The sequence below is a fragment of the Melospiza georgiana genome, chromosome 1, assembly GCF_028018845.1.
Source record: "Melospiza georgiana isolate bMelGeo1 chromosome 1, bMelGeo1.pri, whole genome shotgun sequence".
Classification (NCBI taxonomy): domain Eukaryota; kingdom Metazoa; phylum Chordata; class Aves; order Passeriformes; family Passerellidae; genus Melospiza; species Melospiza georgiana.
Window position 1 is genome coordinate 52,596,978 of NC_080430.1, and position 21,959 is coordinate 52,618,936.

A 21,959-nucleotide genomic window follows, 5' to 3' on the forward strand; every position below is an offset into this window, starting at 1 on the left:
TTCAGAAACAACTTTTTCACAGAAATCCACCTGAGTGCCACAGCTACCTAGGAACTTTATAGTATTTAGGTGATTCTTCAGGTTTCCTGTCCTTCTACTCCTATTCCTGAGGGAAACTGTGCCCATAAATGAACATCCCAAATATCCTAATGTGAGCCCCCACAATGAGTCTTCAAAACTAGGGACTCCTCCCAGACAAAATAACTATAGCTGAGGCTTCTTTACTTAACCCAACACAAAAAACCACAAGTATGAGGAACTACAGGTAAGCACCACTCCTACATCTAACACATTATGAGCCATTTGGAAGGTATTGCATAGCTCCAGCCAGCCCCAGTCTGCAGAGGAAATATTTTTCTCACAAGTCTGCAGAGGATTTGCTTTCTGTCCTTCCCTTCAGTGCAGCTTTGGCACAAGAAATGCTCCTTCACTAAACAAGGGTTCAGAGGAGAGCTCCCAAACCTGTCCTGGGCTCGACCTGGCTGACTGAAGAGATGGAAAACCTTTCCTTCCTCTCCCAAGTTCTCTGCTGGCTGCTGAGTGTTAGGATGGAAAGGAGCCTGTGGCAGCTGGCCCATGTTAGCCACAGGGGAGGGCACAGCTGGACACAACCCATGGGGTGATGCCAAGCAGTGACAGGCCAGGAGGGAAGCACTTGTCAAGCATCTGAATGAAAGAAGTCAGCTTGATCTCAGAGAAACAGAAGGGCAGGAGAGTTAGAAATCCTTGATGCCACAGTCACTTAACACAATATAAACATATGGTTAAGAGGATATTTATCTTTAGTCATGAATGAATACATAGGTTGCATATATATTTAAAAGCATGTACTGCCAGTTTCCAAAGCAAAATAAATTGTCCCCCTGCTTTCCACTTTTGCTTAGCCTGGGTGACAAAGGCAGGAAACATTTTTACATCCCTTCCCTCTGCCAAATTCTAGCTACCATTTCTCTTGATTACCATCAGAACCAGAAAGAGTCTGTGAAGGCTTTTAGGAACCCATGCCTTCCCCACCTTCTGGCCACGCTCACTGCTTGGCTCCTCCTCTCCTCCATCAGGTGAGCAACAGGAAAGTTGTCATACTTCAAGAACAGCAACTCCTTCAGAAAAAGAATATTAACTGCAGTTTCCCAGTCTACAAAATTAAACCCTTTGCTTACTCTATACACTTTCTCACTGGATAAACCTGGACCATGACTGCAGTCAAAGCCAGCCACGTAAACACCTCACTGTCCAGCTCCACACTCAGCTCTTCACCTGTCACAGCAATGGTCCCCAAAGAGGTAATAAGTTACCTAAACTCCATGATTCACAGAAGACAAATCAATAATCTTTATCAAGAAACCCATTGCTCTTTTAGATCCTAGTTTGCTACAGGTGGACTTAACTGGTCCTCCAATCCAAACACCATCACCATTAGCTAATTAAGAAACCACCCTTTGGTAAATAAATCTCCATAACACATTCCACATGTTCACAATGCAGCAAGTTAAGAACTGTTTCTCATTCTTTTCTCTGATCTTCTCACAGACTTTTCCAGCACAATACCTGGGAAAGTTGTCTGTTGCTCTCTGTGACCAGAGAGCTGCTGCCACACCTACCAGTGTCAGATTAATTGTCATGTCCTAGATCTGGTTTCCATCAAGATGACTTCCCAGTGTGGCTGAAGGAACCTTGAAGTAATTGCCAGTTGTGGTTAAGAGGGAATAGACCAAAGTTATGTTTCATCTGTGATAGTGCCTTTCTTTCCTACCATGCAGGATACATTCATTTTCTCCAGATAAGTATTTCCATGTGGCTGTGTGGACATCTTGCACAGAACCTCTAAAAGCTCTACAACTTCTCAGGAAGCAGTGGAAATATCCCAAATACACCAAGACTCCAGTATCTCACTTTGGGGTTAGGGACACAGGGGAAAATATGATGGGGCCAAAATTCAGAGTTTGGGCTATCACTGAAGTGACTCTTCTGAATTTTCCATCTCTTTGCATAGCTGGAAACCAACAAATTTCAGTTTAATACTAGACACATGACAGGCTACTCCCATATAATGGTTTGAGTTGTCAGGGAACTTAAAAGATTATCTAATTTATATATATATTGATTAAGCTACAAATTAATAATATATTGATATTTTAAAATTGATATCAATATTGATATCTGAAAGTATCACATATTGATATCTGAAAATTTGGATTTAATTAAGTAAGACAAATCACTTCAATGTAAATAGCAGGTTTTAAATCTGTTGAATATGTAGTTGTACCTACTTTTGAGACCAGAATTGAACTGCATCAATGGAGAACTACTGACAAAAACACAAATAACTTTTGTGTAAAACTTACATTTCACTTTTACTTATTGCCTGTTACTCTGCAAGATAGAATACAAAGAATGTTCATATACCTACAGTGTATGTGATAGCATTTTATTCTTTTAGAACAAATGACATTTTTATTTACTGAGCTATCAATATTTCACTTGTGATTTGCTTTGGATGGCACGTGGACTATTCTAATTTATAACAGCAGTAACATAAAACTGTATTTGTAAGCCCAGACCTGAAGAACCAAGCAAGTATTTCTGCTTTTTAAACTTCATTTATTAGTTACTGCTTAGTCATTGTTTGGAGGAAACTGAATTGAAATAAATACAGTAAAATGAAAAAAGCATTCTGTGAGAAGTTAGAGCTATAGAAACCTATTTTACTAATTCAAAAATTCTGGCCCTAGTCATTTTGCCAAGAGCTTTCCCCAGTTTCAGCAACTTTATCTTAAACTTAGATGGAAAATATGCATTGCTTTATTGGTTGGTTTTATCACATTATTTTATTTTACTTCCATAAACTACAGGCGTTGCATTTTAATTTCAAATGCAATTTTAGCCAAATTTAAATTCTACATCTTTTTTATGTTTGGGTTTTGTTTTCAATTTAAAATCTGACTTTTAGTACTATTGTATTGTAGTATTTTTGTCTGCCACCCCTGAAACTCTTACAATGAGCTGCCTTGAAAAAATTACATCTCACATTGTGTTGCTCAATCCCAGAAATGCACTTTTCAATTTCCAAATAGAGCTTTTATTTTTTTTTTTTTTTTTTCATTTAATAGGAATATTTCCTGACAGTCATAAAGTCTGCATTGAAAGGCAAAAACCTGTCCTGCGAGATGTTTGTTCTGCCTGACTCAGAGTGATCTGAGGAAAAGAAGAAAAACCCAGATCAGTTGTAAATGAGGCAAAGTGTTACTTTGCAGTTTAGAGACCTCAATCACTATTCAAACTCACTTTCCAAGCCTGCAAAAATTGGTCAGAAATTCTGTTTCCTCCCAGTCTGGGAAAAAATCCATTCTGGAGCCACAAAATGGAATTACACTCTTGCCAGCTCTGCCCCAGACGTGCTCAGGTTGGCCTTTATTCGCTGTGTGTTTATTCTGTGACAGCCAGACAAATGACATGGTTCCACTGCTGCATCCACACGCCACCACTGAACACCTCCCTTGAATAAATCCCACTCCTGGATGCTGCTGGGACCAATTTTGTTGCACCTCCAATCAACAGATGTCCCTCCAGCTTTGCTTTTCTTTTTTGCTGTGACAGGTTAATGGCACAGCTTCTCTGAGAGGGTCTTAGAAGGAGCTCAGATAGACAAGTATCAACTCAAGAGGATCTCTGTTTTGCATTTAGAAAAAAGTGGGTGAGATGTAGTACATTTTGATGTTGTTACCCTTTGTATTCTTTTTGCACAGTTAAGGATTCCTATGTGGGGCTTTTGCTATGTGAAAACTGTTTGCTTTAGTCTGAATAAACTGAACAGTCAAAAAGAAAATAGCTGCAAGACATCGTTTAAAACAAATCTGTTCCCTGACATGAATAGCCAAAATCAGACAGGCAGATTACACTGTGATTATTTAATGCATTAAGAATCAGTGGGATATATTCACAGGACTGAGTCTGAGTTGTTGATATAAATTAGTTTGTGTCCTGAATTTCCAAGAGATCAGAGCTGCGTTAATAGCAAGATATTACACCGGCAGTAATAGCTGCCTGACTATGATTTACTGCAGTTTTCTGCCTAATAAACAAGCCTGAACATACTCAGGGACCAGAGCATTGTGAGTGACATCTTCTTATAAGCTGTTGCAAACTGGATATGAATGCAGAAAAAAATCCTTTCAGCGGCATATGCAGAGGATAGATGAACCCTGTGGAGTATCTTACTGAGGTGACTAAGAGTGGAGGTAAAATTCCCCTACCTTTTCTTTATTGGAATTATTTAGTTTTCACTTTTTTTATCCTTTTCCCATACATCTCTATTGTAGCAACTCATCACTTTCCAGAAGCACTGGTTTCACCTTTGTTCTGGGGCTGGCAACTCGAATGTACAAAATACTCATGAAGAGAGAGAGAGGTCTACATACAATGGAGTAAGAAAATAGGGAGGTTTGCATTGACTATTTTGTCATATTTGTGATGCTACAGATCAAATTCCAATGCTTCCCCAAGGGAGCTGGTAGATTGTTGGACTTTCCTGAGGCAGCAGCACGGCTGTCCAGTCCCATGTAGCCAGTCAAGGCATCACTGCCTCCTTCAGAAGGTGACTTTAGAACAGCTATGAGAAAGAAAATGTACAAATCCTGCTGTTCAAAGGGTGACAAGAAGAAGCCAAACTGACTGTGACCAGCCCAATCCTATACTGTGTCCAGAGCTTCACTCCATGTGGAAATTTCTAAGTTCTCCACTCCAGGATTTCCAAAGCCATGGGACAAGCCCTTACTACTACAGATCACACGATAGGAACTGAACAGGCAGGAAAAGAGAGCACAGTGTCCAGGTGAAACCCTGCTCCCGGGTGGGTTTCCTCCATCACTCTCCATACTCCCACAGTGAGGCACAGCTCCCACACAGAGCGCCAAAAGGCAGGCATGGTGCTGGACCTTACCTTGTGCTGCTCTCCCATCTCACCTCCTTTCCAAAACCCAGATGGTGCTGTGGGCTGGCAAGAAGGAGCCTCTTGAAATAGATGCTAAAAGGAATGTGGCTCTTTGCTACAATTCAAAAGAAGGCAAGCTATGTTTGAGGAAGGTGTGTACAAGGTAAGAGACAAAGGGAGCCTTCCTCTACCAGATTTCCCTTTGTGACTGGTGTCAACCACCTTCAGGGACACTTGACCCCTTTGAAACCACTTCTGTGGGACATCAAGGGGAAGATCAAGAGCTTGGAATGTGAGTCCACCTTTCTACCTTGTTGAGGGGGTGCTGGTGAAGTGGTGACTGAGACTGACTGCTCAGCCTTCTCCCTCCTCCCTCCACAACAGGCTCCATCCCTCCCACTGTTGGCCAGATTTTGGGTGGAGAATTACTGCTGCCTGTTCCTTTCTTCACAGCCCTCTGTTGATCCTCTTGCTAATCACCTCAGGGCCACACCTTCAAATACTGGAAAAGGGCAAATACTGCAGCAGCACAGCACGCCTGGAGGAACCTCAACAGTTAAAGCAGTAGAAGATGAAAGCACCACAGTTGCATAGAGGCAGCCTGGCCGGGACAAGCAATGGGTGCTTGGTGGTCCTGCCCAAATAAATGTGTGCCATGTTGCACCCTAAAATACCACAGCCACACTCTGCCATGCACAGGGCTGAATTTCTGAGAGCATTGAATTTCTGAGAGCATCCTACAAAAGGATTTGGAAGCAAGAAAATGAAGGCATAGAATGGAAAAAAAAAAGGTTGAGTCCACTTGGGCTATACTCTGATAAGTGAAATCAAGGACATTCCAAAATGATTCATGAGCATGTAACCTGGCTACAGCTGACAATGCCTGTGCCTTGGCAGGCTGGGATGACAGACTGAAAGATGAGCTCCTAATAAAATCAAGCTCAAAAGCAAATGTAGAGAAAGCTGTAATGGCTGATAATTTAATACAGAGAAACAAGATATAAACAGCACACAGGAGTGCACTGGTGTGCAGTTATGACCTACATGGTCATGTAATAAAACAGGTACCTGTAATAAAGCAGATATGAGCAACAGTCTCATGGGCCCAGAGAGGTGAGGGTACAACAGCAGGATGTGCTATTACAAGAGAAGCAAACCTTAGAACACAGCAGGTTTGCAGCAGAGGTGGGTTGCACTGTGCAGAGCAAAAAGCACGCCTGGTGAGAGGCAAGGTGTGCACAAAGACCCACAGATAAACCCATTCTGCCTGAGTTCAATGCAGCTGGAATAGCAGGCAAGATCAGCCATACAGGTAGAAACAGGAACACAGATAGTTTGGATTTTACCATAGGTCAAAATAAGATAAAGATGATGATAGTTCATTTGTAACTCTACACCTTAACAGTTCTTAAAGAAATTTCTATAACATTTGAAGTCTGGAGACAAATAGGTTTCAGCATAGTAAAAGAAAAGGTCTAAAGATGAACACTGTCTATGTGAACAAAATTAGTAATTAAAACAGTCCCCATATGCAAAAAATGCAATATTAATGACAGGATAATGTCAGCATCCAGGACTTTTCTATAATAAATGTGCATTTTGTTTCAGTACTAGAAAGAAAAGGCTTAAAACTGCTGAACTCAATAACAAATCCACCAGTGGTGGAATTCATAAAATGAAAACTCACATCAGAGGGAACTGAGAGAAGGGATACTGATTCATTTGAAAACTCACCAAGTCTTTGCAAAGCCATGTTATCTACAAGTACTGCTTATAATAAGGGCCAGAATAAAGGAGAGATGACAACTAGCAAGGGAATTGCATAGTTTCTAAAAGGTGGAGGAGCCCTTGATGTAGGTGAGAGGAAGAGAGAGACAGGAGATATAAACAGCCCCTTGAAGTGTCACACAGGAGGAGGATACTGCTGCCTACTCAGACTGGGACACCAGCAATAAATCCTGGCATCAAATAAAAAACCCAAATGCTGCCAGAGCACTGCTTCCCAAATTGTTGGAAGACACTATTTTAATTAGAACTATAATTGAATTGCAGACAACATTTGAATTATGTAAGAAAAAAGAGCTAATGGTTCACTCACAGCTTTCTACTTAGAGAGATTTATCCTATCTGTTTCTGGGGTGTTTTAGAACTCCCAAAAGACAGAATATTCACAAAGGGACATTATTTCAGACAATATTATTGGTATTGTTATTATTATCATTATTATTGTTGTTGTTACTGTTATTATTATTGTTAATCTGTCAAGTTTGTCTGGAATTTCTGCTAATGATTAATTTAGCATTTTAAAATTACTTTAACTTATTTGTTACTCAAATAACACCCATGCACAGAACATCAGAAAGCCATAATTTGATAATTACTTATTCACTGTCTTGTGGCAATCTAGTTGTTTTAGAGTCATGTTCCTGGATTCTTTGTAGGTTGACTTTTATCAGGGAAAAGGGTTGACTCACTGGAGGTCAGGCAGGATGGCACAGTACACCAGGTGTGGTAAACAGGAACTCCAGAAGGCAGGTTGTACCAGCAGCAGCAGCTAAATCAGAAAGGCAGCTCACACACAACATGATCTAAGATTCCCTGAGTAAGAAGTTTTAGAAAAGATTTTTGAAGTAGTAACCTAGATGAAGTGATTTTTATTAGATCAGGATACATTTATTTTTATAAGTTTTAGCATGCATTTCTGCAGGCTACTATTCAGATCTTCTGATGATGGTAATTTTATTTAAATTGTTAGTTTTAAATTTCTCTGCTTGTTGACCTGCATGTAGCTGGGCTCCAGTAAGGTGTGTTTATTGCCAAGATGTGGAAGCCAAGCACTAAACATGGGGCTTTGTAACTGGTAACACCACAATGGTCCCTGCAGCTTTGTTGCCATCACAATGCAGCAGCCCTGTCACTTATGTCATGTTCAAGGGTGAGAGAAAAGCTGTCTGTTTTACTCAGGTTGGCTCAGTAAGAAAGCAGAAAGCACAGGTTGGGAGCTGTGTTTCAGTTCCCTTCGCAGCCCAGAAGTGTAAACTGGAGGAAGTTACTGCTGATGCTGCTAAGGCCAGGAGCCAAAGGAGTGCTTCAGGTGAGCTGTGGGTGTGTTTCCCTGGCCTGGTGAGTTAGCCCAGTGCTGCACTTGGGCCACTCAGCTCTGCTGAGAAGCTGTGCACATCTGGTCAGATGAAATTACATTGCAAGCCAGGCCTTGTGCTAACAGAGGTAGCTCAGCCAGAGTGGCTCCAGTGTTTTGTATTGATCCAAATTGTACTGCATGGACATCTTCTGTTTTCCCATCTCAGGGCTTGGTTCTTCTGGATTAGGGATGAAGTCTGCTACTGATAATACCTCTGCTACATCCCTTCTTTAAACAAAAATTCTCATGGGTTTCCCAACAGAGTCCTGTAACTTTATTTAATTCAGCCTCTACAAATAGCAGCTTACAGCACTTAAAGCTAACCAAATATCTCTCTATCTCTGTCAAAAACTTGACAGAGGTTATTATCTTACTGGAGATCCTTAGCTTCCTGGTGTTGTGTTTTATTACTGTTGCACAGAGCACATCACATGCCTCAGGGAGCAGTAAGTGCTGCTGCACGAATTACATCAGCACAGAGCGCTGCCAGTTTCCCTTTGGTGCATCACTCACCTGCAAACTGGGAGGATGTCCAAGGCCCTGGATCATACTGCACACCTGAAGGAGTCCAACATCTTGAATGACAGCTGAAAATAGATGTACACTTCAGTCTTTACCACCTTGACCCCTCTGCAAACTGCTGGAGGAGCTGCAATCCAAGCTCAGCCCTGCAGTTTCACTCAGATGCCGTTCTGAACATCCTATTCCTTTTAAAAAGCTGGTTTTGATGCAGTAGGACCATTTGAAAAGCAGCCCCAGTCTGCACAGCTGCCAGCCCTGGCCTTCCCCCTTCCTTGTCCCTCTGATCTGCTCAGGGTAAGGTTCCAATGATGTCCTCCTCATAAATAATCCCAGCTCAAGCAGCTCCTGTGGAGTCCACTGGTATTCTTTACCCTCCCCCTGATCCCACCTCCCATGTTCCCATACTGTTCCTGATAACCCTAAGTAATCACAAAGTTAAATCAGACCCTGTTCCCAGGATCCACAGAACAAGCTCTCAGGTTGATCCCAGAATGATACTCATCTCTCCATCTCAGCCAGAACTTTTTGCACAGCTTTCCAGCTCCTCATACCAATATCTAGTTTCTTTGCTTTTTGGAAATTTTCCATCCCCATGACCTCTAGCCCTCTGAGAAGGGCTTTGGGTCAAACCACTGTTTCCAGGTTTCAGCTAGCTTGCTGCAGTTAGTGATTCCACACCTCTCCTCTGCCAGAGTCAGTCTCCAGCCTCTGTCAGGAAAGGAACATCTCCACGTGGGAGCATTGTGCATCATAGCACTTTCCAGGAAAACTCACAGCACCAGGCAGTAAACAAGGTTCCTGCAAAGGAATCCTAGTGTTCCACAGGAGTAGGGTGATTTCCAGCAGAATGAGTAGAAAATCAGCTATATCTAAAGAATGGAATATAACTGCTCATGTCATATCTTATACTTGCCTTTCCATACCTCTGTGTCTCTGAAACTGTCTGGGTTCAGGAATTTTGTGGGAGAGCTCATAAGGTGAGGTAAGGTCACAAATCCTACCACACCTGTATGCAGAACTTTGAAATAGGAGAAGGAGGCAACTGAGGTCTTTGGGATGTTATCACAGCCTGTAGACCCTGGCAGGATTTCACAGGCCTTGAGGAGTGAAAAGGGAAAAGGGCCAGTTGCAACAGAGCCACTTTCAGCACAGGCAATGGGAACTGCTAATGAAGGACAAAGGGAACAAAAAAGAATTATTACCAGCTCCAGTATTTTATTGGTGAGTTAAACATCTGGTTAAACAATACATACATTTGGAACTAGACATCCAGTAGCTCCCACATACAAACAACCACGGTACCTCGGCAAATTCACGGGGCAGAGGGAAAAGCCATTTAAAGGATGCAGGCTCCCAGGAGCAGGACAGGCAGCAGTAGGTAAGCAGGTCAGCTGGAAGGAATGGGAGGGGAATGAAGGAGTGTGGGATATCCAAGCTCGAGGCATCTGCCTTCCCTAGCTCAAATTAACCAGCTGATTTCCCCAGGTGCTCTCTACAGAAGCAAGCTTCTCCAGAGGACAATTCACTGCACAATTTTATACTGCTGCTCTACACAGCTCCCATGAATTTGTTTCCTAGGGAAATACTGCTCTCACCAGCAATTGCAGAGCATGCTCAGGGAGATGTGCTGACTAATTCTGATGCCTAGAGATGTGTGAATCTCCTTTCCCTTTTCCCTCTCTCCCCAGCTACCCATTATGAGTTAGCATATAAACAAGTGGCATTCACCCCATATTCACAGATCAGGAGTTTGTCAAGGAACAGGAACTTTCACTGGCTGTCATACCTAGCAGACACACACAGAAGATTCTAATTCATTCCAATCCCAATTTTTGTTTGTGTTTTGCCAAAAATTCTCTTTTCTCCCTCACAGAGCATCAGATCTGCCCATGCCATATCCAACACAGCAGCACCCTGTGAATGCTCAGTAAGGTATCCATTTGGGTGGACAAGCACAGATCTGCCTGCAGAAATCTGCTGCCAGCTCACATGGGTCTCAATCCACTGAAGGCAACACAAGAATTTTCATTGATTGTAACAGATAAGGTAGATTTAAACAAATGTCACATGCAGAATTCATTCACACATCAAGCTCCAGTCATTGCTAAAATCTGACTGATTTGGGAGAAAATTGTACAGATTTTTCTTTCTTTCTTGTTTCCAGCAGACTGAATTGTATCCAACTCCTGAATGAACATTTACCCAAACGAAGACTTAATTGTCAATATTGACTAGCTGCAATTATGTATACATTCACAACATATAAGCTCCCTTATTAAAAAATTGCCCAAATGATAAAATAGAAAAAAAATACTATTTTGGTTTGAAAGAACAATTGCACAGACTGAAGTTGGCTTCTATATTAATACAGCACCAGCAGATGCTCTAATTAGAAAGTAGAAGGCAACCAGAGGAATTGTTAATAGCACTGTGCAGTGCTTAGGCTTCTAAAACTAAAATGCTTCTTTAGGGAAGCGATAATCTTTTCATATGTAATCCTGTGACTACACTAAAAATGCTAAAGACCCATTCCCACAGGTGTCATATGCAATAACCTGGGCTGGTTTTGGCTGGGGTAGAGCTAATTTGATTCAGAGCAGCTGACATGGGGCTGCGCTTTGGATTCTGCTGGAAACAGGGTTGATAACACAGGGATGGTTTCGTTATTGCTGTGTTTGCACAGCCTCAAGGCCTTTCCTGCTTCTCACCCCATCCTACAAACAAGAAGGCTGGGGGTGCACAAGAATTTGGGAGTGGGCACAGCCAGGACAGTTGACCACAAAGCAACATTCCATAGCTTTTGGCATATAAAGCTGGGGAAGGAGAATGAAGGGGGGACATTCAGAGTGATGATGCTGGTTTTCCCAAGTAGCTGTGGTGTGTGATGTAGCTCTGATTTCCTGGGAGTGGCTGAACACCTGCCTGCACTGAATGAATTCCCTGTTTTGCTGTGCTTGCACGTGCAGCTTTTGCTTTATCTGTTAAAGTGTCATTATCTCAACCCACCTTTTCTTCCCCCTCACTATTACCTTGCTGATTTTCTCCCCCACCCCACTGAAGTACAACAAGCAAGCAGCTGCCTGGTGCTTAGCTGCCAGCTGGGGTTAAACCACGACATAAACACATGGATGTATTTGCAAATTGCTGTTTTCTACAATGCTATTCTAAATTCATCACTATTCTCAATTAATTTCTCTGTTTCCAGGACTGCATTAGTGATTTTCTTTTCTTAAATGCAAAATATTTATTATTTTTTGCTATGATCCACTCCCATGCTGAATTAGAACACAAAGGAAGGAGAATAATATGCTGCTTCCAGTACAAAACCAAAAATATTTAGGTTCAGTAGAGAGCAGGCAGGCAATGCATTAGTTCAATGCATGTTTCTCATCTCTGCTGGGAAAAGATTTCTACATCGGCACAGGGCACCAGAGAAACTGAATGAAATCAACATCTCTCTACCAAGAGACAAGATTCTTCTTCTATTCTGGTTTGATAGCAATACAGATTTAATTTGACCATAGTTGACCTCTAGTGTGAAAACCAGGCACCCCAAAAAAACCCAAAAAACACACAAACCACCCCCTCCCAATACCTAACAGGCAAGACTAGTAATTAGAGCAAACACACAGAACTATTCAGGGCAATTGGAAGAAAGGTCAAGACTGTGGTGGCACAAGTTCTGTATTTCAAGTAAAGAGGTGGAAAACTGAACTGGAACTTCATTCTCAAAAATAGTACATGAATACTGTTGAGACATTTCATTTCCAGATATATCTGGAATGGGGGGACGGACCTTGGGAGAGAGAATTATATATAGTATTTACAGTCCTGCAGGATCTACTGTCAGGGATATTCCCAGCTGAATCACAGCAAAGCTTGCTGTTGCTATGTTCCTAACTACCTGAAAGGACAGGGATGCATCAGAGCAGAGGAATTGCTTTGCTCTGGTGCAAACCAGAAGGCACAGGGTATTGCCCAGACTCTCCCAGAACACCTGGAGAGCCCAGGAATCACAAGTACTCAAAAAGAAGGTAATGAAACAGAAATAGCAACTGCTTGATGACAACTGTGAGTTCTAGCCCTACAGCTTTTCTGTCTGCCATGTTCTTCCTTCCCTAAGAGCAGTCTCAGGAATAGATTTTCTCTGGCTGCTCACAGTACTGCTGGATCACCTCGGCAAGGTCAAGACACCGCAAAATTCGCCATTTCTCAGCAGCCAGCTCCTCCTTGGAGACCTGGCCCAGCAGTTTCTTGGCAAAGAGGTTCTGATCCTGCATGAAAAGGCCCACGGAAGACCTTGGGGCTTCAGGGAAGTTCTCCAGGCAACCACTTGTGAAGCAGAAGTTGATTTTCTTTTCACGTCTCATCCCTGGTCCTCTTTCTTCAATCCAAGTCAAGGGTCTAGTGGGAAGGAGCAGAGAAAAACTATTAATTAAGAAATTGAATCAACAATTCTAATTCGTTTGTGTTGTTTTCTTAGTATTTACAGAAAATACTGTGATAAATGCAACATTTTTGAATATCAATTATTGCATACTTAGGCAATGTGTCCTGACCAACATGCCTTGTGGTTATAGAGCTCAACAGCAGGTAACAGTCTTAACTCTGCCACTGTTTCACGCCATGACTTTCAGCACGCCGTCTAGGCTCTGTCCAGCTTTGTTTTCCCTATGCACAAAGTGAAGCAAGCAACATCAAGCCAAATCGTAAGGAAGAGGGAAGTTTGTGGGCTGTTTGTTTGTGGACTTGGATGAAAATTGCAGTTAAATGTCCAAATATTTTGTACATAATTCAGTCACAGCTAAACTCAAAAGGCCCTCAAAGTCTAGTTAGGCCTCCAGCAAGAACAGATTTAAGTCACACAGGTACATAATGATGACCCAGGTGCTACTATGTGAGCTGAACCCCAGTGAACAAATTCACTGACACAGACACATGTGTCCATGCTCTCTGAACTTTTAAAATTTTTCATTCTCATCACTGGGAGCATTGTGCTGATCCTAAAATTATACCTACACAGACTCTCAAGCAGGCCTTTCTTAATCAGAGCAGAGTCCTGTCTTACACCAACACAATAGCACAGTTTCCAAACCAAGCCTGGTGGTATTGGCTATTGACTTGCATAGCTCACACCTTCCTTCCCAAATTCCCCTCTTGGCTGAGAGAATGGAGCCATGGGACATGCTGTGCCACTTCAGGGGTCTTAACAGACTCCTAGACCTAACACTGCAATGCCTTTGAGGAATGGCCCTCAACATCAGCCACAGTCACAATGCTCCCTCCCTGGTCTTTTGTCAGCTGCCTGAGCCGTACCACTGCCTTTCTGCAGCTCATTCATCAGCGCTCACTACTGCCTGTGTTTAGAGGATGCACATTATTTTTCTTACTTGGTTATTGATGGCCCTTCCACAGTCCTTTATGGCCTACTTTAGTCTGCCACTCACAAATTATGAAGGCATCAATAGCCTGGAAGAATAAATTCTGTCTCCAAGTCCTGCCCATTAAATCTTTGGTATCATTAGATCTGGAAACAAAGTCCTTGCCAATCTGCCCTGAACACATTCTGTAGAATGCTCGGCTTAATGTTTCTGCACCTCTCATCTTTTATGCTCTTGGATTCAGTTTCTATATTTAAATCATATCAATTATTCTTTGCTCACCTGTACTTCCACATCTCCACCACTTCCCCTACAAATTAAGCATGGTCAGATGAACCTGACTGAACAGAATGAAACAAGTGGGGGGGGGGGGGGGAAATACCCAAATCACAGCCTGCAAAAATGCCCCCCAAAAAAATCTCAGAAGACTAATAAATGCAAAGGCACCATGTGTTTTAGGAAGGCCCAGGACTGCATGTCACTGCAAGCCAGAAGGGTGTTTGTGTTTGGGGGGCATATTGCTCAGTGTTTGCTGTGTTCCCATCCTACTTCCCCGAGGTTGATCTGGGTCAGAGGCAGGCAGCTGAGCAAGCTGGGCTTTGCTCTGACTTGACAGAACTGGTTTTATATTCCTATGATAGTAAAGAGTCACAGAGGGTTCAGGCCACTGTTACTCAAAGCTGCTTTATCTCAGGTGGGTAGACATGAAGAAACCACTGGGCAGGCACAGGCAAAGATTTTCATCATGTAATAGCAAAGAGCTCTTGATATGATCCAAAACAGGCCCTGTCAGGGCAGGATCACCTCCCTGGGGTGATCCAGAGCAGATGCACACCAGTGATCAGGCTCAAGTGTATGCCTTCTGCTCTAGCTGGGGAAGCCACTGAACCAGAAACACAAGCATGCAGAGCGGGCAGAATTTATTCTAAGTGATTAGAATGACTGATTTAAATCAGTGAGGAGGAAAATGTTGGATTTACTAATAGATTTATCTTCCTCTGCAATTGGATTTTTAGCCACATTCCCAAAGAGAGGTTAATTCTACTTGATTGGTAAGCAAAATGTATCCATTTTTAATTAGCAACAACTTCTACTCTGAAATAAGCCTCCTGTTTTTCTATAAAGATAAGTATGTTGCAAGCCCACACATTATTTAAGCAATTTTGTAGCTTAAGAAACAGATTTGCATTTTTTATCAGAAAATTGTGAAGGGCTGTAGCTTTTTTCATAGACAATTTGTCCACTTTCATTAAAGATTTGTATCAAAGTATTATCTGGCTACAGATACATTTAGTTATTTAGAAGCATTAGTAGAGCTACTTACAGGCAACAAATCCAACGTTTTTGATATCAGAATAAAGCTGGGTTACATACGTTGGGTAGTTGAAGAAAAAGAACATTTAATCAAGCACTAACAAACCACCTTTATACTGACTGCAAAGCAAACGGTCTGCAGCAAAGAAAACTCCCTAACTTTCTATGGCCATTTTGTCTTTCCAAAATGTAAACTGGTAACGTTTTCTCAGCTACACTGAAAAAGTGAAAAACTTTTTTTGCTTTTCTAACTCCTTTTTCCTCAAATAATGAGTGAACCTCGCTGGACTGCAACAGCTCAACAAACCAATATGAAGACAACACTCTTTGTACTGCCAGAGGAATTAAGCTGGTTTCATGCTTGAAAGAATTCTGGGTCCACTCAACTTAAAATTTTATACAGGGACTTCTGCCGAAAGCATCTGTGACATCATTTTCTATGAATGTTCAATTTGAAGATATTTTATTAGACTCTGTAAGCTTAGCTCTCCATAAAAACATAATTTCAAATGTTTCTTGTCACTATATGTTTAGGAAATGTCTTCAACTTCTTTTAAACATTTTCCTTTTAACTCTTTGAAAATGCCAATATTATTAATTCATTGTTAAATCAATGAGAGGCTCCCTTAGCTTGGATAAGAATTTGACAATTGGACCCTATCCCTAGTTAACATTAAAAGAAATGCTGCCCAAATCATTATCTCTCCAGCTTGCACTAAAAATTGATTTCTGACATTTGCTGAATCCAAGCTTTGTAACGCTGGGACAGGAACTGCAGTCCCAGACCAGACGCGCTGTCAGTAGAGGCTTGGCTCTTCCTGGATTGCTCAATGCTGTACCACAGAGAGGCTGTCAGCTCAGCTGTCTTGGACACACAACAGAGGCAGAGGTCATTTCTCAAATGGCTGGGTGCAGGCATTAACACACACCTCCAAAATCCACCCAGAGCCAGACAGGCAGCGAGGGTGGGCTGTGCACTTGAGACAGACTATACCCTTTATACAAATCCCTGCTTAACAAGCAGAACACAGGCTCCTGCATTCTGCACCTGCTGTATTTTCCAAGGCAGAAAATAGGATGAATTAACCTCATTTCTCAAGGTTACTGTATTATGTCTTTCAAAAAAGGATGGGATAGCTCTCATGAAAGGTACAGACCTTTCCCATCCTTCAGCAAAATAAAGGTTGGGAAAATTAGATCTGTAACACCACCACCATTACTGCTGGGCTATAACTTCACTTGACAGAGAGTGGGCCAAATTCTCCACTGCAGTAACTCCCCTGACGTCAGTGGGGGAAGGTCAGCAGGAAATATGGCCCCAGCACTGAACACAATACAGGAACGCTATGTAATTTTCCACCCACCCTAAATTATCCCAGGGGCATAAAACTGACTGTCCCTGAAGTTATTAAAACACTTAAGGTGAGAAAACATTGGTCCATACAAACAGTAGTGGCCAAGAGAAGCAAATATTGGTTAGTGCAGAGGAGCAGGAAAAAAAAAAATCCAGAACCTGTTCTGTATGCAGCAAATATCATACATAGCAGCTAAGGACTACCCAGGAGACAGGACAGCCAGGGAAATGTTTAAACCACCCGCTAGTTCCATCTGCTGGATTTAGTTCAAAATCTCACCCTATCTAGATCTTCACAGCTACTTATGTTACTAGCAAATTGCTAAGAGGGTAAACAGAGCTTGTGTACAGAGTTCTGTCCTCTCACAAGTGCATTTCAAAAGGAATTGGAAATGCTGTTTTATTTAAAGAGAGAGGAAGATTGCTTAGACAAGATGATAATCCCATGATAAACTGCAATGGGTTTGTAGAGTGGCTGATGAAATGCTTAATGTGGTGAAGTTGAGAGTTTAAAGGAGTCCTGATTATTCACTCCTCAAATAGCTAGTCCTTCAGGTTACTACTTTAACTACATATTTATCTAAAATGCTGGGCTAGGTTTGGGTTTCTTAAGAGGTCTATCAGCATATCTGCAATCAAAAAAGAAAGAAAAAAAAAAAAGAACAAGGAGTTCCATCACCACTGGATAATTTATCTCTACCTTTTCATATCAGATAATTCTCAAATTGTATCTGGTTGCTTTAAACTGATGTTGTAAGTAACTTCAACTTATTTGAAAGGACATGAACTTTGCACAGATGGCCCAGAATGACCAAACCTGAGAGTTTCTACCACTCTCTGGACCCAGCTGAGTAGTCATGCGACAGAATGAAATACTGGGGACTTACTTCATAGTTATAATATACAATTTTTTAGCAAGGCTATTAAAAATATCCTAGTTGACAGGAAGGATATTGTCACCACATAATAAAAGGGAGATCAAACTCAATATTATAAAATGCATCTTTAAAAGATATGTACACTTTCACGCCAGCCTCCACCCATTCTGCTTCCACAAGAGGAGAAGATAATGCAGAATTCCCACAGGCAGAAGTCCTGCAGATGATGAGGAGCCTGGCTCACGTGCTGCCACAGACATTACTCACTTTTTGTTTGCTGTCTGAAAGTGAACAGTCATTCTGGAATAATTCTTATCCTTCTGCTTCTCTCTGGTGGCAGAGGTAACAGTGAGGTCTCCAAAGAGGTCAATTAGCCACGTCAGACGGGCAATTCCACTGAAAGCTGGGAATCCTGATTTGTTTTCATCAAGGACACTGCCTGGTGGAATAGAAACTCTTGAGGAACAGGAAACAAAATAATGTCTTCTGCATAGGAAAGGATGAAGAAACTGCAGTGTTGCAGGCTTAAAGATCAGGGTGTAGAAAGGTCAGTGGATGGACAGAGTAGGAAAGTCAATAAACACATTTAATGTCGAAATGGGTCAGATGACAAGCTGTGGCAGAGAAGGCTGCACAAAGTACATATACAACAAACCCTTCAGGACATGTTGAGGACAGAAGTGTGTATGTGGATTCAACAAGGGAATTATCCAAAACCAGCACCTGTGTCTCTACTCAGTTTATAGACAGTCCTGTGTGAAAGGACTGAATGAAGTCTGGCAGCACTGGTATCCCTGGGGAGCAAATCCAGATGGACTTTTGATTTGTTCAGCTACTGACCTGTGAAATGCAATGTTCCCTTCACCAGGTCTTTCCCAGCCACCTCTTTTTTCAGCTGCTTGTATTCTTCAGTAAGAAGTTCAATATGCTCCACATGGAGTACTTTACCTGCCATTGAAATAACAAAACAAGACAAAAACCACAAAAAAAAAAAATCAGGACAGATTAAATAAAAGTTTTCTGTGTGAATCAAAGTCATGTCTGAACAGTAAAGGCTTCACTAGCCACCAGCAGGAACTTACACAGAAATAATCATGCATGGCTCACAAAGTGATGTCAGGAAGAAAATCAAACATGGAAACATGGGCCCTGAGCTGAAGCATCAATTTGGGTTAAGGATTTTCAGCAGACAACCAATACAGAGACTGCAGGAACAGCAGCCACTATGTTTAACAGAAACTCTGTAATGAAAGTCAGCACCCAGCTAAGGCTGAAACTTGAGCCTTCAGAGTAAAGGATGGATTAATTCTTGGCCTCTTTCCCCTCACATTTCCTCGTTCTGCATTTTTCCTCCCAGGCCAGTAGGAAAGAAAAAGAAAGGGGAAAAATAGCATAATGCTCAGACCCAGATTGGAACAATATGTTAAGGAATACTTCCCTCCAACTGCAATGAATTGGGCTACTTTGAAATAGAGGTTATCCACTACAAGTTAAATGTGTCCTTCATTCAGTATGTGTTTTTCTGGAAGATTTCCAGGAGAATCATTGTAGATTGCTGGCAGTAACTGCTGCTGCTTCAAAAAAAAAAAAAAAAAAAAAAAAAAAAAAAAAAGAAAGCCATAAATTCTGCTCAATGGGAAACCATTTGGTGAGCAACAAGGCAGTAACTGGTGTTGGTACAGGGAAACAGCAAAGCAGAAATCCTACACCTCCACTGTTTCAGGACAAAAGTCACAAAGGAGATCTTTAAGAAGCAGTGGTATAAAAAGTGCAGTTTGTCCAAATTATTTGCACTCCACCTCTGCCCAGCACTGCTCTTCCCCTTGCAGCCCCATTCATCCCCACTGGCCCCAGATGACTGCCAGTTTCTGACCCTTTGCACCACTGGGATGGGACCACACACTTTCTGGAAATAAAGAGATTTTCCTTATAGACAAGCTGTCTTTCAGACAAGAATGCCTTGCTAGTCTACAGTAGCATGAGCAGCTGTGTGAGCCAGCACATCACAAATGCTGGAAGCTGGGAGAGCTGTCTGCAGTTTCATTTCCAGGGAGAGAGAGGACAGGGAATTGCAAAAGTTCAATAGCTGCACTTATCAAGTGCTTTACTATCACAGTGACAGAAGTTTTCCTCTTTAACTGCATTCTAAGTGTCCCAAATAGAGGCTAGTTTTTGTGAGGGCAAACATATCCTACTCCTACCATTGAAATTTGTGCGTTTGTTCCCCTGTTGGCACAAGTCTTACATCCTAGACTGGCACATCTCTGAGACAGTCATACTCCCTTGCATGTGATGACTAAAAGTAGGCTGGAGAGTTGTCTTTGAGTTCAGTGCCTTTGGTGCTACCCAACACGTAAAACTGCTTACACTCTTGAAAACAAACATGTTACCTTTCTGCTCAGCCATCTCCCAGAGCTCATGGGCTGCCTTAGCAGACAAAGCCATGGGGTACTCAACAAGGACATGTTTCCCAGCTTCTAAGAACATTCTGAAAGGGATAAAAGATCAGCCATTAAGAAGAATATTATCCTAATCCTATCTCACCATGCAAGCTGCTTCTCATTCCCACAGCCAGCTTCACATGGAGACGTGCACAACATGGAGTAACAGAAATAAATGGCAACTTTCCTAGGAATGATGGTGTGGTGGATATATCATGCACTTAAACAGCAGGGGAGTGGGGTTTAAATTCTTCTTTTGGCACAGAATTCCCTCACTCACCTACATCAAGTTGCTAAAATGCTACAGCATTAAGCACTGCAATTTCTGACTTACTGACATGTAAGCAGTTGGAGTGGGGCACTGGACTACCCTTCCACAATATAATCTGTAAGGAAAGGCTTTAAATCCTGTTTTAAGCTGCCTGTCCATCAAACACAGGCCTAGAGGTGCAGAAACCGAATTACTTGGGAAATTAATGCATCTTAAATCCTACTCTCTTCCAGGGCTTATTGGTGCTCTAGGGAACTCACTATCATTCACTTCAGGCTTCTAGTCTGGCAGTCTTTCCTCAGTGTTCATATCTTCTCCTGCAACAGCTTTACACAGCTCCTGTGTGCTTCTAAAATAGAGGGGAAAGGGAAAAAGAGCAGGGGGAAAACCCCCAAAATACCTGATGGTTTCTTCATGGCTTTTGTTCTCTGTGCTGATGAAGGCCGCATGGATGTCTTTGTTTTTCAGAGCATCTTCCAGGCTAATCTGCTTAGCCTCATTAATATTGCCAAAACTTCTCCTGTACATTTAGCATAAATACAACCAGAGCATAACTGTCACAGTCCATTCTTCCCAAGCACATGTTGCATAGCAATACTTAAAAATTGTTCCCATGGACCACTGTCTCACTGAGTTCAATCAGGGTATAACAACCAATTTTTATCCAGGATGGGCATGAGCACTTACAGACAAAAGTGGAATGGAGAAGAGAACCAAAAAAAATGGACCACTGTGCAGGTATCAGTCCAGAAACTGGCCTGCTATTGAACTGTCACGTCCTTTTTGGTTCTGGTGTGTTGGTTTTGAATAACCATTATTACCAAAGAGATGCAAAAGAGTGACTTGAAAGAGGACAGTGCTCCTAAGGGAGAACTTCTCCCCACCATCCTGGACAATGTGGACAAAAGCAATGGAGATGGCAGGGATGCACACAACTGCAAGTACAGACAAGCAGGAGAGGGACAAAGCAGATGCTTGGCTGTGATGGCTTACCTTGCAACACACACAGCATGCCAGTGCTAAGGGAAAAGCTCTCTTGGGCAATAAGCTGAGCAAGAAAAACACAATCCTTCCAAAAGCCCTTTGCATTACTACTGGCTGGAACAGTGTTAGGACAGGTGACAGAGGGCAGGAAGGCAGGCTACAAGCAGGACTTGAAAGCAAAGACAGGTGGTGATTGTGTGTGATGGGGATGCAAGGAAGATTTCTGTGAATCGTGCATTTTAACAGCATTGTTTCCCACAAAAAAAACCAGTGGTAGAAACCCTATCTTCAGTGCTCTTCAAGGTTACCTGTAGCACTGACAGAGGCATCAGAGAACCAAAAATGTATTTGGCAGGAAAATAAAGTGGGTGACCTGATCAGTCCTTTCTGTCTCAAACAATGCTGCACAATTTAGATATAGCTGGAAAAATACATTCACAAGGTGAGATCCATTAAAGGTACTGCCTAACTTTTTCAAACTTTTATGCTCCACTGTAGTGGATCAGACAGTCCAGCAGGAATGCTCAGAGGAAGGTCCACACTAAATTTCCACCATTCCAAACTAGTGAGAAAAACCCTTGTTCTTAAGAAGCATAAGAGGGATAAAAAGCAACCTTACTGCATGTAGCAAATAATGGCATTTTCTTCAAATAATTACAGGTTCAATACCTGGTTTAAAAAATACTAGATTTTTTTATGAAATTGGAGTATTGGGGGCATTAAAACATGTTTTTGCAAAAGA

At 42.0% G+C, this 21,959-nt stretch overlaps 1 protein-coding gene across 1 annotated transcript in view; it reads right to left on the reverse strand.

The window, feature by feature from the left end:
- Window positions 1-9,785: 9,785 nt before the first annotated feature.
- Window positions 9,786-21,959, reverse strand: part of BLVRA (biliverdin reductase A) — a 29,195-nt gene continuing 17,021 nt past the window's right edge. The window contains exons 3-7 of the mRNA XM_058039953.1: window positions 20,634-20,753; window positions 19,912-20,009; window positions 18,362-18,469; window positions 17,789-17,960; window positions 9,786-12,998 (exon numbers count right to left, since the gene is read on the reverse strand). Of these exons, the coding sequence (XP_057895936.1) occupies window positions 12,725-12,998; window positions 17,789-17,960; window positions 18,362-18,469; window positions 19,912-20,009; window positions 20,634-20,753 (772 nt within the window). The 3' untranslated portion in view covers window positions 9,786-12,724. The remainder of the gene's footprint in view (window positions 12,999-17,788; window positions 17,961-18,361; window positions 18,470-19,911; window positions 20,010-20,633; window positions 20,754-21,959) is intronic.